Source organism: Neofelis nebulosa, chromosome 6, assembly GCF_028018385.1.
Source record: "Neofelis nebulosa isolate mNeoNeb1 chromosome 6, mNeoNeb1.pri, whole genome shotgun sequence".
NCBI lineage: Eukaryota > Metazoa > Chordata > Mammalia > Carnivora > Felidae > Neofelis > Neofelis nebulosa.
The window spans coordinates 46,696,066-46,711,154 of record NC_080787.1 but is presented as its reverse complement, the minus strand read 5'-3'; the positions used below and the strand labels follow the sequence as shown (position 1 = coordinate 46,711,154).

Below are 15,089 nucleotides of genomic sequence, written 5' to 3'. Positions count from 1 at the left end.
CACTAGGCGCAGCTTTAATAATGATAAAGTCAAAACTCTTGCGACTTTACCCTCCCCTGTTTTTCTGCTAACTACCAGCAACACCACTGTCCTCTCCTCTGGGCTGCAGTCTCCTTTTCCCAGTCCTTGCTTCTCCCAGCGACCGCTGCCAAATTCTGCTGCTGGTTTCTTTGTAATCCCTCTTCAGTTTAACCATGTTTTCCACATTCTGGCCGAGTTTTTTCCTACTAGATTAATGACTGGTAAATCACCATGTCATCCTAAATTTACTCTTTGCTTCATTGGTTGATTGTTCTGGCTGCACAAAAAACCTTTGGTCTCTTCTCGCATCTTTGCCGTCTGGTGACTGCTGATGAAATAAGTGTGAACCCCTGCAGAGTTTAAGCTAAAGCCAGCAAAGCATCTTCCCTTACCAACTTTTCTTTCTAACCAAATCTTTTTCTGTCTTGTCCAATGCCAGATAGAGTACGAGTTTGCATGCTTCCTTTTCTGAAATGTGGTATCTAGGATTTTATACCTGCGTATGTACTTATTTAATTTTAATAAATGTTTCTACTTTATTCTACCTCATTAAAGTTGTTTGTGTGATCATTACACCATTGTGTATCAAATTAAAAATGGGTGCAGGATGTTTGGAGAGGTTTGTTGATGTTTGCAGATGTTTAAACAGCTTTCTCTTCTTCCCAGTTTTTTATTCTTTGAGCAAATGTCTCATCTACCTGCCATCACCTGTGGCTCCTGGCCAGGGCATCTTTTCTCAGTGGACCCGTACAGACAGTGATACAATCTCACAGCTTTCTTCCTATCCTCTTTCAGAAAAACAGCAGGTAGAACTCTTTTATGGCTTCTGTAAGAATTTCTGTTTTTAGTAATAGTGGAGAAATGGCTGTGGATGACATTGGGATAAATAGTACATGTCAAAGGGTTACTTCCTAGAATCTCTTTGGTGGGCAAAGAACAGGTACCTTTATCAGTGGGTCTTTGGGAACATCAAAGATTTAAGTGAGCAAGAATTTGAGAAATTGTAATTACAGATTAAGATTTAGGGATTAAAGTCGTCTTGTTCACTTAGCATGAGTATGGGTATGTAAGCCTTTTTAGGTAGAACAGTGAGAACCATGGTAAAAGGAATGTTATGCATTATTACAGAAACTAGGATTTGACTCCAGACCTGACTGACGTAAAAGCCGTGACTGAAATCTTTATTGTTTTAATTTTACAAACAAGGAGGATTACAAATTCCTGTGTTTAATGTAACAGTGTAATTTTTAACTCCTAAAATGGTATTTTCATATCAGATGAAGTATATAGGGTATGGTGTGGATATTGAATAAGATTATTGATTATGATGATTGGTTAAGAATGATTTAATTCCCTGGAACCTTCATTTTCTGGTCAGACCTGACCGAAGTCTTATCCCTTGGTACACTCTTTAGTTATATTTTTCCTTAATCTCTTTGGTTCTCACTGACCAGTATTACTTAAAGATCTACTTTGGGAGAATTTGGAGTCTCAAAGATGATCTCTTGTATTTTGTCAATTTAATAACTTTACCTTAATGATGTTACTGAGAATTGATACCTGTATAGATGAAACTGGGGATTTCTTATCACCTTAACTTCATTAAGGTTATATATACCACTATAAGGTAGTAGTGGAGAGTGAGAAAGCTTGGGTTTGAATGTCTGCTCTTCGACTGTATGCATGACCTTGGGCAGGTTTTATTACCTCATATTACCTCAGTTTCCTCATCTGTAAAGAATTGTAATACCCATTTCATATAAAGGAATTCGGAGAATTAAAGGAAATAATCTTTATAAAGGGTTTAGCACAGTGCCTGGCACAATAAGGAGTCAACCAAGAAAAGCTAACATAAAACAAAATAGAGTTTCAAGGTATAGTGTTGGAGGTACATTGGGCACATATATTTTCTTAAAAGACATTAATATACACTTAAATATATTTAAAGTTTAAAATACTGAGTTTTTAGAATACATACTTAGAATACCTACTTAACCTAGAAGAAAAAGACAAGTAATATTTTTGGCTGTATTCATCTTACTGAATTATCTATGCTTCTGACCTTTTTCTTATTAGTGTTACTGGTTGGACATATTATCATTGTGTAACATCTCTACTAGAAGATGGGGAAAAGAAAGTAACAGACTGAAATTTTAATGTTTTCTTTCTTGTGAATAAGCTTTGCAAATGTTGAGGGGGGGAAACAATTTGGAAATGTATATATTTTTGTATATGCATCTTGTCTTAACTTATTTCTGGGTGTATTAAAAGTTGGCTCCCTCTTGGTCCCCAAATGTGGCTAATTTACTTGTAGAGCCTTGTCTAAAATAATTCCCAAGCCTCTCTCATGTCCCCTTCCTCCTCAAGGCATATTCCTCAGGTGATTCTGTTGATCTGGGCTGTTACGAACCCTGTGTAGCCCTGTGAGCCCTTTGGTGGAACATACTTACTCAATCCTTTTTCTTTTTCTTTTTCTTTTTTTTTTTTTTTAAAGCCTTATCGTTGAGTAATAAGGGCCCTGAGTTTACTTTGAAAGATATGTATGGCAGTAAAAGTCTCCTTTTAAGAAAATTTGTCAACTATTTGTGCCATCTCTGATCTCAGATCACTCATTATAATATGATTATGTTTTTAAATACTTATTTCCACTTATGTTCAAGTGGGTTCTTTTTTTTTTTTAAGAAAAATATAAATCAGATAGGCCATTAAGCATATAAACATTTTTATTTTTAATTTCATTCTGATATTACCATATTTCTGTGTTTTATGATATCCTGCTTAGAGTATGTCTCATGAAATGTTTGATACCAGTGTGCCCTCAGAGGGGGACCTGGGCCTCGGGTGAGGCAAGCAAAGTTCCTAGGGCTCAGCATTTAAGGAGGCACTCACTTTCAGGGTTGTGCACAAGTAAGGACCTCCTTGAATGTTGTGCCCCAGACGCCTGCTTGCCTCGTCCCAGCCCTGCTTCAGAGAAGTAGGCTGCATATAAATTATTTTAATTTTGGTTTAGCATAATCGCATGCATGCTTGGATGCTTTATAAAAAATTAATGACAAAATGAAAATAATGTGGCCAAAGCCAAATTGATATTACCCAGAAGAAAGTTAACTATTTGAAAAAGATAACGTTATCATTTTATTCTTGCATGTTCAGTAATTGTCAGAACTTCAGAAATTCCAGTTCAGTAGAATCTTGTCTCACAGTGAAATGTGCTTGGTTGTTGTATCTACTGGCAGCTACCTGAAATCTATCATAAGTTTCTTAATTTGATATATAGTACATTCAGCTCTTAAACTTACAGATATCATTGAAGTAATAAGTAGTGACTCCAGTTTTACTACATTTTTATTAATAATTTTAGAATTCTTTGAGAATTTGCCTATGATTTTTCCTTTTTCTTTTTTTTGAGGGCTACATCTGGAAATGCTCAAAAGTTGTTTGCCTTTTTGAGAGAACAGTTTGCAGTGAAAGTATAACTCCTTTAGAGGTGAGGTTCAAGTTAACGAATGATGAACCATAATGTGAGGAAGCATAATATTGTGAATTATTATTTGGCAAACATGACTAATGCAGGCATTAGCTGCTGAAGCCATTAATAAAGTACCACTTGTAGAAAGCTAGAGAGATAGGTAACACAGAACTTTCTCTGTCAACTCTCAGAATGTAAACTAGAGTACAACTTAGTTTATTCAATAAGGACTGAATTCTTTAAGTTTGATATGTTTGTAGGTTCCATGATTAATGTGTAACTAGAATATGAAAGTGAGTATTTAGAGTCCGTTAAAATGTGTAGATGTGTCATCATTGTCAAGGCAGACATTTTATTTCTTAAAAGTTAGAATTTATTTAAATGCACCTTTTTTTCCTCAAAATAAATTTTTCTTTCTCCTTACCATGGTGCCAACGTAAGTTTTCCTAAATAGAATTATTTAATATTTAGGTCTGTTAATAGTTTTGAAAAAAAACAAATACCCATAACAACCAGGGGTGGAGGAGTATCTAGATTTGTTTTTAGCTTTTCTTTTTCATGGTTTCTCAGAAGTGTGTCATATTATAAATACATTCAAAATGTTTTGCTCTGAGGATATGTAGCATTCCTATAAAGGTTAAATCAATAAAAATGATTTGGACACATTCCTAAGCATGGCTAGAACAGGTAGTCCGTTGTTTTAGGTACCCTTGAGTTCCTGGAGCAGCTCATTATGGCGTAGCAAAAGAACTTACTAAAACTTGCTTTCTATGTGTAGATGCATCAGCTTAAAAAAAGTAAGATTTTCTGGCCTTCGAGAAATGAATATTTTTTAAAGTAGCCCTGTGTATATTGATTTAACGATGTGTTTTAAAGTCAGTTACTAAGTTTTGAAGCTTTTTATTTTTTTCTTCCGAATGCTGAAGATCCATCATAATTGATAAGGAAGAGGTACGTACAGGGAAAATGCAGTGGGCAAGCCTTTCCAGCCAGTTTAGAATAAGTGGTAGTCTAATTAAAGAAAGTATCACACAATATAACTGGAAAATTAGGAATTAGGTGTGATTATTATTACTATTATTTTTTTTTTGCCAGTTTAGAAGGAAGTTCTGTAGTCACTGGTATGTTATCTATTCATTTGAGCAGTTCAAAAGGCAAGCCTGTATTTAAAAGCATTAAATTTAAGCATATATTTTAAAAAGCATATGTATTTCTCTTGTGCTTAGGGTTGGCTTTTTAGTGTGGTATCGTTGCTAGGTAGAGTTTTACTTCATGCATCTGTTTGCTGTTTTCTTGTTCATTTCGTATGTTCGAGTATGTAAGTTTGTTTAAGGTTATATGTAAGTTTTCAGGTCACGTTATTTTCACAGCTACTTTTCAAAAAATATCTTGGTCAGCTGATAATATGATGATTTTTCTTAAAATTTCCTTTAAAACAACATTGGGGTATTAGATTTGTTTTGGATAATGGGACCTCAATGAAATGATTATGTATTTGGCAGATTAAGGTTTAAGTCAAGGTGGCAAATTTGAGTTACATGTATTAATGTAGTGTCATTTTAGAAAATCTCTTGCTATCATTTTCTACATGTAATATAATTACTTTGTGAATAAATACTTAATGAAAAATACTTTGTTATGTTATTTGTTGGAGCACATGCTTTTATTTCATAGCCAAGAAAATGGTTTGAACATGTCTTAGTAAAGTTTTTTATGTATATAAATGTATAAATATAGAGTGTTTTAGCCATTTAGTAATTAATTTATCAATTTAAGCCAGATATTTCACTCTTATAAAAAAAGTTATTGAAGTATTTCTTGATGTATTTTGATTTTATCATTATATTTTTAAAAATAAGAATATTTATGAAAATTTACAAAAGCCTGATCTGCATATGGCTCCATTTCTTTCTGGATCTTTGTGAATGGTAATTTTAAAAAATCTCTTTATATGTTTTCTCTGGTCTTATTGGTACACTAAAATATTCTGCAATATACTTATGCATATTATAAAGGAAATACATTGTTAAATCTTTATTACTGCATCAAGAATGGTGCTTGTCTGACAATACCAGTTGCCCTTATCTAGCTTAGGTAATGATGTTTTTAAAACTAGGTGGATACTAGTGGCAAAAAGCTTTGAAAATGTTACAAATTTTCCTCCTAAGATAAAGGGAATGAAAGATAGAGACAGGGAGGGAGGCAAGAATTGGGAATGCAGAGAGAGAGAGACAGAGACAGAGACAGAGAGAGAGGGAGACAGAGAGAGAACATACTATATGTGTTTAGTTTTAAGAACTCGGGGAATGTAAAGAATTCTGCGTGAACACTTGGGTTTTAATAATATGAAAAAAAAGAATTTATATTATGGAGAGGAGGTTGGATTAATGATCAAAGGTTTGGATTACACTGAAATTTATGTTTATATTGCTTTACAAAGATACGGTAGTACACTGTGTAAGTACTATCTGCTTTATGGATTATCTTAAATATTTTCATTTTGCATTGAACTCTATTTGAAAGAGCAGTAGAATTTTTTCTGCATTTTTTTCAGGAGTTGAATTACTTTGAAAGATTTACAAATTTTATGAGTAGTTAATTAATGAAAATTAATCTTACTAGATTACCTTTTATAACCAATTAGCTTGCCAAATACTAGGATGTTATTGTCTTAATGGAAGTTTTCTCTTAGAAATTTCTTTTAATGTCGTAGTATTTCGAATTGGGTGATAAAGTCCTTAGTATGAAATGCTTATATACTTTTACAGCTATTTATGTTATGGAAAACATATACTATGATATAATATAGATTATTAACATAAAGAAGTTTTCTTTCTATACTACATGTAATATAGTAATATACTGTTTATAATATATATAATATTGCAGATTTCTGTAATGTGATAGGATTTTATGAAATAAAGTAAGAATTCACTTTTCTTAAAAAATGTGTTATCTTTGAGCTACGTTTACAAAAAATCTTATAATAAAATTATTGATTCAAGGAAATCTGTGCCCTATATCTTTGAGATACATGTATGTCTATTTTCTAGGACCAGCTTACACCAATACAGTAAAACCAGGGGATTAAAATATTAATGATAAAATATAGCACTTACTGTCTTTTCAGCTTCATAGTGAATACATTTTGCTTAGATTCATTTAAGTAATTTTTAATCATCTGATAGAAATAATGATACCTTTTCACTTAAAGATTATCCTGGAAGTTTGAAGTTTAAATTGAGAAGTTCAGTAGAGAAATTTAAAAATAGAATTAATTATTACTGCTGAAACAAGATAAGCAAATTACAAATCACAATGCCTAATTTAAATTGTTTATGTAGGTTATATAGGCACTGAGTAAATATATAGAAAATTTACCTGTTTAGCTCTAGGCCAGAGTTGTTCTTTGAGAGAATGTCAATCAGTAGGTATCTGTTAGCAGATTAGTTGCATTCATATTTACCTTTGTGAACTGTAATAATTCAACTGATAATCAGTGTTTAATTATTTTAAGTTTATGACTGGAAAATAATGTCCTTCAGGTTTTACAGGCATAGTTTTTGATTATTTTTATCTTGAATTTCCCGGTTGCTGCTTGATGACTGTTAATGGTTTTACAGTTGGACATTGCTTTGTTAGTATACATGCAAAAAGAAATTGGTTATCTCTTACAAAAAACTACTAACAATACCTCAGTTAAATAATTTACAAATTTTTTCCTAATGATTATCTCAAGGTCTGTAGTCACTTATGTGTTTGTATGCACTTGCAAATGCATATACCATGTATTAAAATTTAGAGCGGACTGATAGTTGAAAGAGATTTAAGTTCTGTTTATGTGGCATATATTTTGTGTCTGTATAAAAATATGTTCATGTTCATATAAAGTTCTGTGGAGTACCACAACATCATTATTCTGGTTTTTCCAAAGAGACTGTGTGTATATGTTTTTCAAACCTTATTGATGATTGTTAATTGTGATTTGGCTAGCATTTTCCCTTTATTATTAATATTATTTTTTGCTTATACTGAACCACAAAAGGGATTTAACTGTAAGACATCTGACTATAAGGAATATGTGAACAATGGCTTGGCACATTCATGGTTCATACAAATTTTAGAGCAACCTATAAACACGTAAACTTTTGAGTTTTAAACTTAGTGTTTTATGTAATTGTACTTGATGGCATAATGATTTTAGTAGCTCCTATCGATGTAAAAAAATAAAAAAGCAAGTTTAAATGAAAAGTAAAATAAAATTCATTTATTTGACTTTGTGGTCAAAATTATTTGCCTTGCCCAGGATGTTTACCTGTACCTTGGTAAGAATGTCGCTTCTCTAATGTAAGTCACGTGTTATTTCTTAAGGGATGGCAATAGAAATAGTGCAGATAAGCTGATTGCAACAGTGATCATAAATACATGTTTGAGAATAATGTTAACTTGGTAAATTTTCTGACATCAATATAATAATTTTAAGGTATCTTAAATAATATTAAAAATCGTGTTCATTTAATATGTCTAGATGGTGCAGAATTCCTTGTGGGCAATTGATTTAAAAGATCAAAACCAATTAATCAAGATATACTAACATTTGTCCTCTTTTTAATTAGAACCACAGTCACATTTGGTATGATTTTTGGTCCTAGAATATGTATTTGATGTTGAACTTATGAATATTAAGAAGAATATAGGGTGTTTACAGGAGATGTGTTAATGAATTTTTTTTCACTGCAAGTATTCAATGCTTATGTAGCAATTAGCCTTTAAAGGACTTTTAATTCTACAGCTAACTTTATGTGGAAATTGTTTTATATATCATGGTAAATGATGGGGTTTTTATTTACTGTTTGAAGAAAGCATATTTATGAAAAAAATGCTTTAGACTTAACATGCTGTTCAATAATAACAGTAAGCACGTGAAATGTTTGATATGGTGTCACTTACATCCATCTAACACTAGTGGTTCCAAACCTTGAATCCTTTGTTCTTAAAAAAATGATATAAAGGGGAGAAAATTCCAAGAATTCACCGTAAGATGAAAATATTACATACAATGTAATAAAAGGATATTTAATCTCAGTTTCTGTACAGGTCTTTAAAAAGTTATGTGGGAACGTATAGACTGTTTTATATGTTTGCTGTTGAAAAGACAAAAGCTTGTGGTCAACTGTGGTGAAAATTGTAAGGAAACTCCCTTTGAATAAGGTATAGAATTTCCCCATTATTTTTTTGAATTGTAACACATTAATCAGAATACATATCCACTTAATTCCATAATCTCTGAAATGGCAGTATATTGTGTTAAGGTGTGTATTTTCATTATGTGAGACTTCCTTTTCTAAATATTTTAAAATAGTAAACATTTTAGATTTTGTGACGAATCTCCTTAAATTTGAGACAGCTTAGATTGTTTTCCTCTTTAGAAAATACTGTTGTTTATTGTCACCCTTATTATTGGAGTTCAATGACAGATTTATTTTATTTTATTTATTTTTTTGGTAGAATGACATCTTCAGTGGAATTCATTGGTATAGGAGAAAAAAAACAATGCATGCAGCTAACCTATTGGGATATCTCTGCCTAAATTAGCATTGGTTTTACTAGCACCCATTTAATGACAAGTCTTAAGTGGTAAATGACTAGAAAAAATGGTTAACGCTTTTGTCACATTTACGATTTTATTACTTACAGGAAAGATTTTTTCATATTACAATTCATTTGTCTATCTGACCGTATGTGTAATATTTTTGAAAGAGACACTGTAAAGGTAGACTGTCCCAGTGAACCCTCTATATAAAAATATCTCTGAAGCCTTTTGTTAGGTAATAACATTTGTGATCTTAATGCTCTTGAGGAGCTTTTGCATGACCTCACTATTAGCATTGTCACATTTTAGTCTCCTGGAACAAGGGTTAGAACAGCATGGAAGGTTGATATTTGTATGCTTTGGAGAGGAATTTGAGATGTTACCCTGTTTTGCCATCAGTTTTCAAGTAGGTACGGGTGCATCATTAATCATAGGAAATGCAAAAATAAATAATTCAGTCCCATTGGATTTTTTTATATGAATACTTACCTTTTCCCTTTTTTGTATATACAGTTGAGGTATTTAGGTAACCCCTAACCTTTAGCTTCAACAAAGAAGTACAGTATAAAAATATTACCACAGTTTTCATGTGAGCAGCTCTAGAGAGGGAAAAAAAAGTCCTCTAGATGGATATTTGTTGAAAAAAAAAGTTGTGATACAGAATGTCTTAACTCAGCCCCAATACAGTACTTGAAGACCACCAGTGTATAAAATTGAAAGCACATGAGTTTTGAAGCACTAGAAAAGGTTTGTAATTGATTAGCGCTGCTTGAAAGTATTGAAGTACAGTGAGTTTTGATTTGTGAATGGTTCTATTCAATAAAGATTAATTCTGTGTGTTTGATAAAATCTTAGTGCCTTCAATGAGTTAGTTTTTTCCTCCCTCTGCAGTTTATTTAACCATCAAATATTTCAGTGTTCTTTTAACAAACTGGAACATTTCTATCTTACTGAATTTAACTTTAGCATGACTGATTTAAACAAGTCAAACTATCAGTGATTAGTTTGAAGGGTGTAATTGAATAGATTAATTTTTTGTCCTTGTAAAATAACGAAAACGTATCATAATGTTATCATGTATATTTCATGCCTTCCTTGTGATTTGGAGACCGTCGGGAGAGGTTCATAATGACTAACAAAATATTTTTCTGTGATTTCTTTTAAATCCTTTGCATTTTAAAATGTTTCTAAGATTTCAAAAGTGAAATCTTTGTTTTTTATGTAAAATTAGGATTATTATAATTTAAAGTAATTTATATTATGAGTCTTTGGGAGTTGCATTGACATCCTTAACTTTTAATATATATTAGGGTGGTCTTCTGTGTATGTTCTTGACTTTTTAAATCGTCTCCCTAGATTTTTGGAAGTTAGCTAGCTGTCTTATTTTAGAAGCAAGTCATACCATTTCGACATTATTAAATTTTGAAACTGTAACGTTATTGACATGGACCACAACTATTACTTTGGAAATCAGTGTTTACACATCATATTTAGTCACAGTGACCAATTACAAAGGTTTTATGTGGAAATTTAATCAGTTAGCTGATATATTGTCATAAATAAGTTCTTAATTGTAAGATATTCCGTGAGTCAGATCTATCGTTTTCAACAGAGTTTAGTTATGACAAGTAATGGGCAGATTTTGAATAATGCAGATTGCAATTCTTGTTTAATTCAAGGTAAATGGTGTGCTGAGAGAGCAAGGACACTGAAACTCTATCTCTGTCACACTCACACACACACATATTCTCACACACTTTTCGCTCTTATTTGAGGCGAGGCAGTTGGTCCGCGTGTGCTTTTTGTCCCTCACCTAGGAAAAGCCTAAGCTTCTAAAAAATTATTTTGCAAAACTGGATCACATTTTGCAAAAATTATTTTGCAAAACTGGACCGCATCACTGGATCACTTTTGACTTTTCATTAGGTTGTGCTGATAATCATTTATAAGAATTGAAGGCCCGAAGTGAGGTTTTAGACTTCGAATAGATTATGGGATGGGAGAAATGTTTGTAGTGTGATGACGGCCTATACATAATGTTCACTACATACCTATAATTAGTGTGGTGTAGTGGGTTCATCTTAAATTGTCCTCCGGGTGCTAAAGTACCATTTGGGGGTGGGAGAGGCTAAATTCCACTTTTCAGAAGAGAAGGAATTAGTTACGATGTCTAAAAATATAGGACACGCGATAGATGATCTTTTATCTGTTTAGTTCACTGTTATGCCTGGTTTAGAAACTTGGGCAAGGTTTGAAAATTCTACTGTAGAAATAGCTATTAAGGATGTCACAGAAATATAAGACCCCTCGTATGATAGGATAAAGAGCATTTTAATGTATTATTTGTGACAGGATTAATGTCTTTGCTTTTAATGCTCAAGTAGTCCTTGAAACTTGTGCTGTTCCCCTTCTGGTTAGAAAAAATGTATTGTTTTTCAAACAGTAATATTGTGGAAGAATAAGTTAACTGCTTGAGATGCCTGTTTCAAGTTATTCCTTCGTATAACAATAGTTTTAACCATTTTTTTCCTTATCTCCTGTGGGGGAACAGCAAAATTACCACGTGTAAGCTGTGATTATAATAGGGGCTGTACTGTAGCCTAGTTGTATATATGTTCTGCTTCCTGAATGCAGAAAATTTTGGAGTAATGTTTATTACCTACCATTACATTTCAAAAAAATAATCTGCGATTATTATATTGTATGTGTCGTAACTGAGGGGGCCCACTTCCAACTATATTGAGGGAGTCACGACAGCAATTTTACTTTTTCTTTCTTTTTTTTTTTTTTTTTTTGTAAAATACAAACTGCGTTCCTTACCTTTTAAAGAGAAACCTTTTTTCTCCTTCAGGTTTAATTATTTCTCTTTGACCTAAACTAAGACTGATCCTCTCTGGTAGCCAGTTAAAATGTGTGAAGTAGGAGGAGTAAAGGAAACTCCACTCGTTAGTTGTAAGTTATAAAGCAAAGTTAATACAGGTATACAGAGCAAAAGGATTGATTTTAAAGGATAAAAGAAACTTTTATAAACTTGCCTTGTAGTTGGAAAATGCTGGACATCATAAAGAAAATCTTGTAAGTGTTTAGATATTTTACTCTAATACTGTGTCAGCTGGTGAATGTTGAAGTGGTTTACTTTTGTGTATCAACATTAATTTGAAATCGAATATTAAGGGACTATATTATGCCTGTTTTCTTTGAAAGTTCAGCATGATTTAATAGGTATGGCTTTTTAAAATCATGCAGGGTATCCTTGCAGAGTTTTGTTTTTCATGAGACTAAACGGTATTCATTTTGGTAGGTCCAAGAATATGATTAAAAGAATCCTAGACATTTCAGTGCTTGCCGTGTGTTTATAACAAGTTTTCCATATGGGTAATAGTGTGTAGATGTAAAATTAAAATTATATAGAAAATATAATGGCGTGTAAGTTTTTAAGCTTACAGTTCTGTGAACTATTTCATATCCTGGATGTCCTGGGTAACTATAAAGATTTTTTGAAAATGGCTATTACATGCTTATAATTTTATATAGGAATATATGCTTCAATTATACGAAGTTGTGTAGAAACAAACTTGTGCACCTATCGTACGATGCAGGGGAAGCTTACAGATAGATTTCTTTTAGTGGAGCTGGTTAAAATGTTAAACTACTGCAGGTTTATTTCTGCAGTGGAGCATAATGGTAGAGCATAATGTCGAGATAATTCTGTGGTCTGTTATTTTGTAAAATTGCTTCCTTTTTGAAGTTTGCTCAAATATTGGGAGCTGCCAGGGTGAATACTTCATAACACTTTGATTAATTTAGTGTTTCATTGTATTTCACTGAGGGTTAATGAGAAGACTAAGCTTTCTTTCACTGTTTTTAACCACCTCATTTCTACAACTCTAGAAAACATTTTGACTAATGTTAGATAATGTAATTTTTTCTATTTCAGTCATTCCTTCGAGAAGTAGATAAGTTACAGATGCCAAATGCAAACATGTACAGCAATTTCATTTTTTCAATTTTTAGTGCAGCAAAATAACATTATTATCATAATCTTTAATATAGTACGTTACCCGGAAAAGCTAGCAGTTTATCCAAGAAGCATACCTTTTTGTTTAACAGGTTCATCTCTTACAGGATTTTAAAACATGATAACACTTACCCCAAAAGAAGTTTTGCTGACATGGTGTCACTGTGCTGAAGAGGCTGTTTGATGCCATAGTCCCTCCTTTTTTTTTCAGACAGAACTTGTACCCTCTGTTGTAAATTCTGCTTGCAGCCTTAAACTGAAAATACAAACCATACCCAAACCTTGTTTTAGTTTTACAGTATGCCTGGAGTACATAGACTTTCTATTTATTTTTTTCTGTCAAGAAATTATGTAGCTGGTAACATGTGAAAAGCAAGGAAACAAAACAAAAAGAATGAGCAAATATTTGAAGGACCTACTATTACTGCATAGACTGTGGTTAGAGAGCACTCACTGACTCTGTTGGTCTCGGTGGCTGGTAGTGACCTGCGGAGATTAACCATTTAAAAACCAGAGACTTCTTGCTGTCCTCCTGGAGAAAGTTTGCACCGCACTTGTGGTTCTGTGGTTGTTTGTGAGGCGAATGAAGCATTCACACAATCCAAAAAAGCAAAAGCTTTAAAACTCCTTTTTTTTGCAAGCACTATTACTGGAGAGACAGAATCATGTGGTTTGTGACCTCACAGTACTCCAAGTGAAGTGGGACTGCCTACCACTGTGGCTTTTCCCCCCTTGCTCTTGCTCTCTCTCTCTCTCTCTCTCTCTCTCACTGTCTCCCTCTCTCTCCCTGACAAAAGGCTTGTGGTAAGGCCCTTCCTGGCATCCAGAAGGATATAGCTTTTTAATTTTTGTGACTCATGAGGATTTGGATAGAATACAAATGCTGAAGGAGCCCAAACTCCTGTAAGGTTAAGCATTTGTAGAGCTGAACTCTGCAGTTAAGGTTTTCCTTTCTGTTCCCCTACCCCCACTTTTTTTTTTTTTCTCTTTTGCCTCCTTTTATTTAGTTCATTATTGTGTCTGTGGAAAAGAACAAAATTGGCTCAAGAGGCTGTGTGAAATTCTGAACAACAGTGATGATTTACAATAATTTACATCTTTGGATTGTATCACATTCTGGGGTCTGCTTCATATTTGCTGGGTGATTGGAGTCCTTCTGTTTTTCTTTTTCTTGTCTTTTTAAACTTGTGAATCTGTAACTCATTGTAAAAAAGTTTACCTTTCTTAAGGTCTGGTTGCAAACTGCTTGCCGGGCTTGACTGCAATTGGCTGTCATGAAAGTGTTAGTCTTGAGATTCCTTTACAAATACTAAATCATGTCTCTCTAGCTAATGTATGATCAATATTAGATGCCGGCTCCTACCGTGAAGATTAAACGTGATTAGTATCTTTCGTATTAAATGTAATCAGTATCTTTTGTATCTCAATACCAGTTTGAGGATCTTACAAAAAATGAATGGCAGTAATTGTAACATACTTTATTGGATGAATCTTAGTGTTTTTTATGCTTGTAATTTTTAATTTTCAAAGAAATATATTCATTTTATATCATTCTTTGGATAGTCTATTTGGATGTTAACTTTAACAGAGCCTTTGACAGCAAATCTTACATATACATCTATAAAGTAAAATTCTTATGTTGTAACTTAGATTGTTCAATGTTATTGACTTTATAAGCTCAGAATGGAGTGGGTTAACAGAAGCTGTATTTTTTGTTTATAATGGAAGCTTTGAAATAAATTGCAAAATGCTGTGTGTAGTAAGGAATAATGCACACAGACAGAGTATGTTAGTCGTCTCGATTTGCTAATTCTGATTCAGAAGAAAATTGGAAACATCTTTGGGAAACTATCTCCTTTTTTGCCCCTTTGGACAAGTATGTATAGAACTCATTTTCTTATTAGGATGATTATATATCATAGGCAGAGAATTTCATATTTATGAATAGAGCTTCCTGTTTTCATCAGTTGGGAGCGATGGGGTATTTT

General features: G+C 32.8%; 2 protein-coding genes across 5 annotated transcripts in view; one reads left to right on the top strand and one right to left on the bottom strand.

The window, feature by feature from the left end:
• RUNX2 (RUNX family transcription factor 2) overlaps positions 1 to 13,764 on the bottom strand; it is a 224,791-nt gene extending 211,027 nt beyond the window's left edge. Inside the window, 2 exon segments of the mRNA XM_058736121.1 lie at positions 13,234 to 13,357; positions 13,556 to 13,764. Of these exon segments, the coding sequence (XP_058592104.1) occupies positions 13,234 to 13,357; positions 13,556 to 13,693 (262 nt within the window). The 5' untranslated portion in view covers positions 13,694 to 13,764.
• Positions 1 to 15,089, top strand: part of SUPT3H (SPT3 homolog, SAGA and STAGA complex component) — a 546,620-nt gene that overhangs the window by 42,917 nt on the left and 488,614 nt on the right. The gene's annotated exons all lie outside the window — the stretch shown is intronic.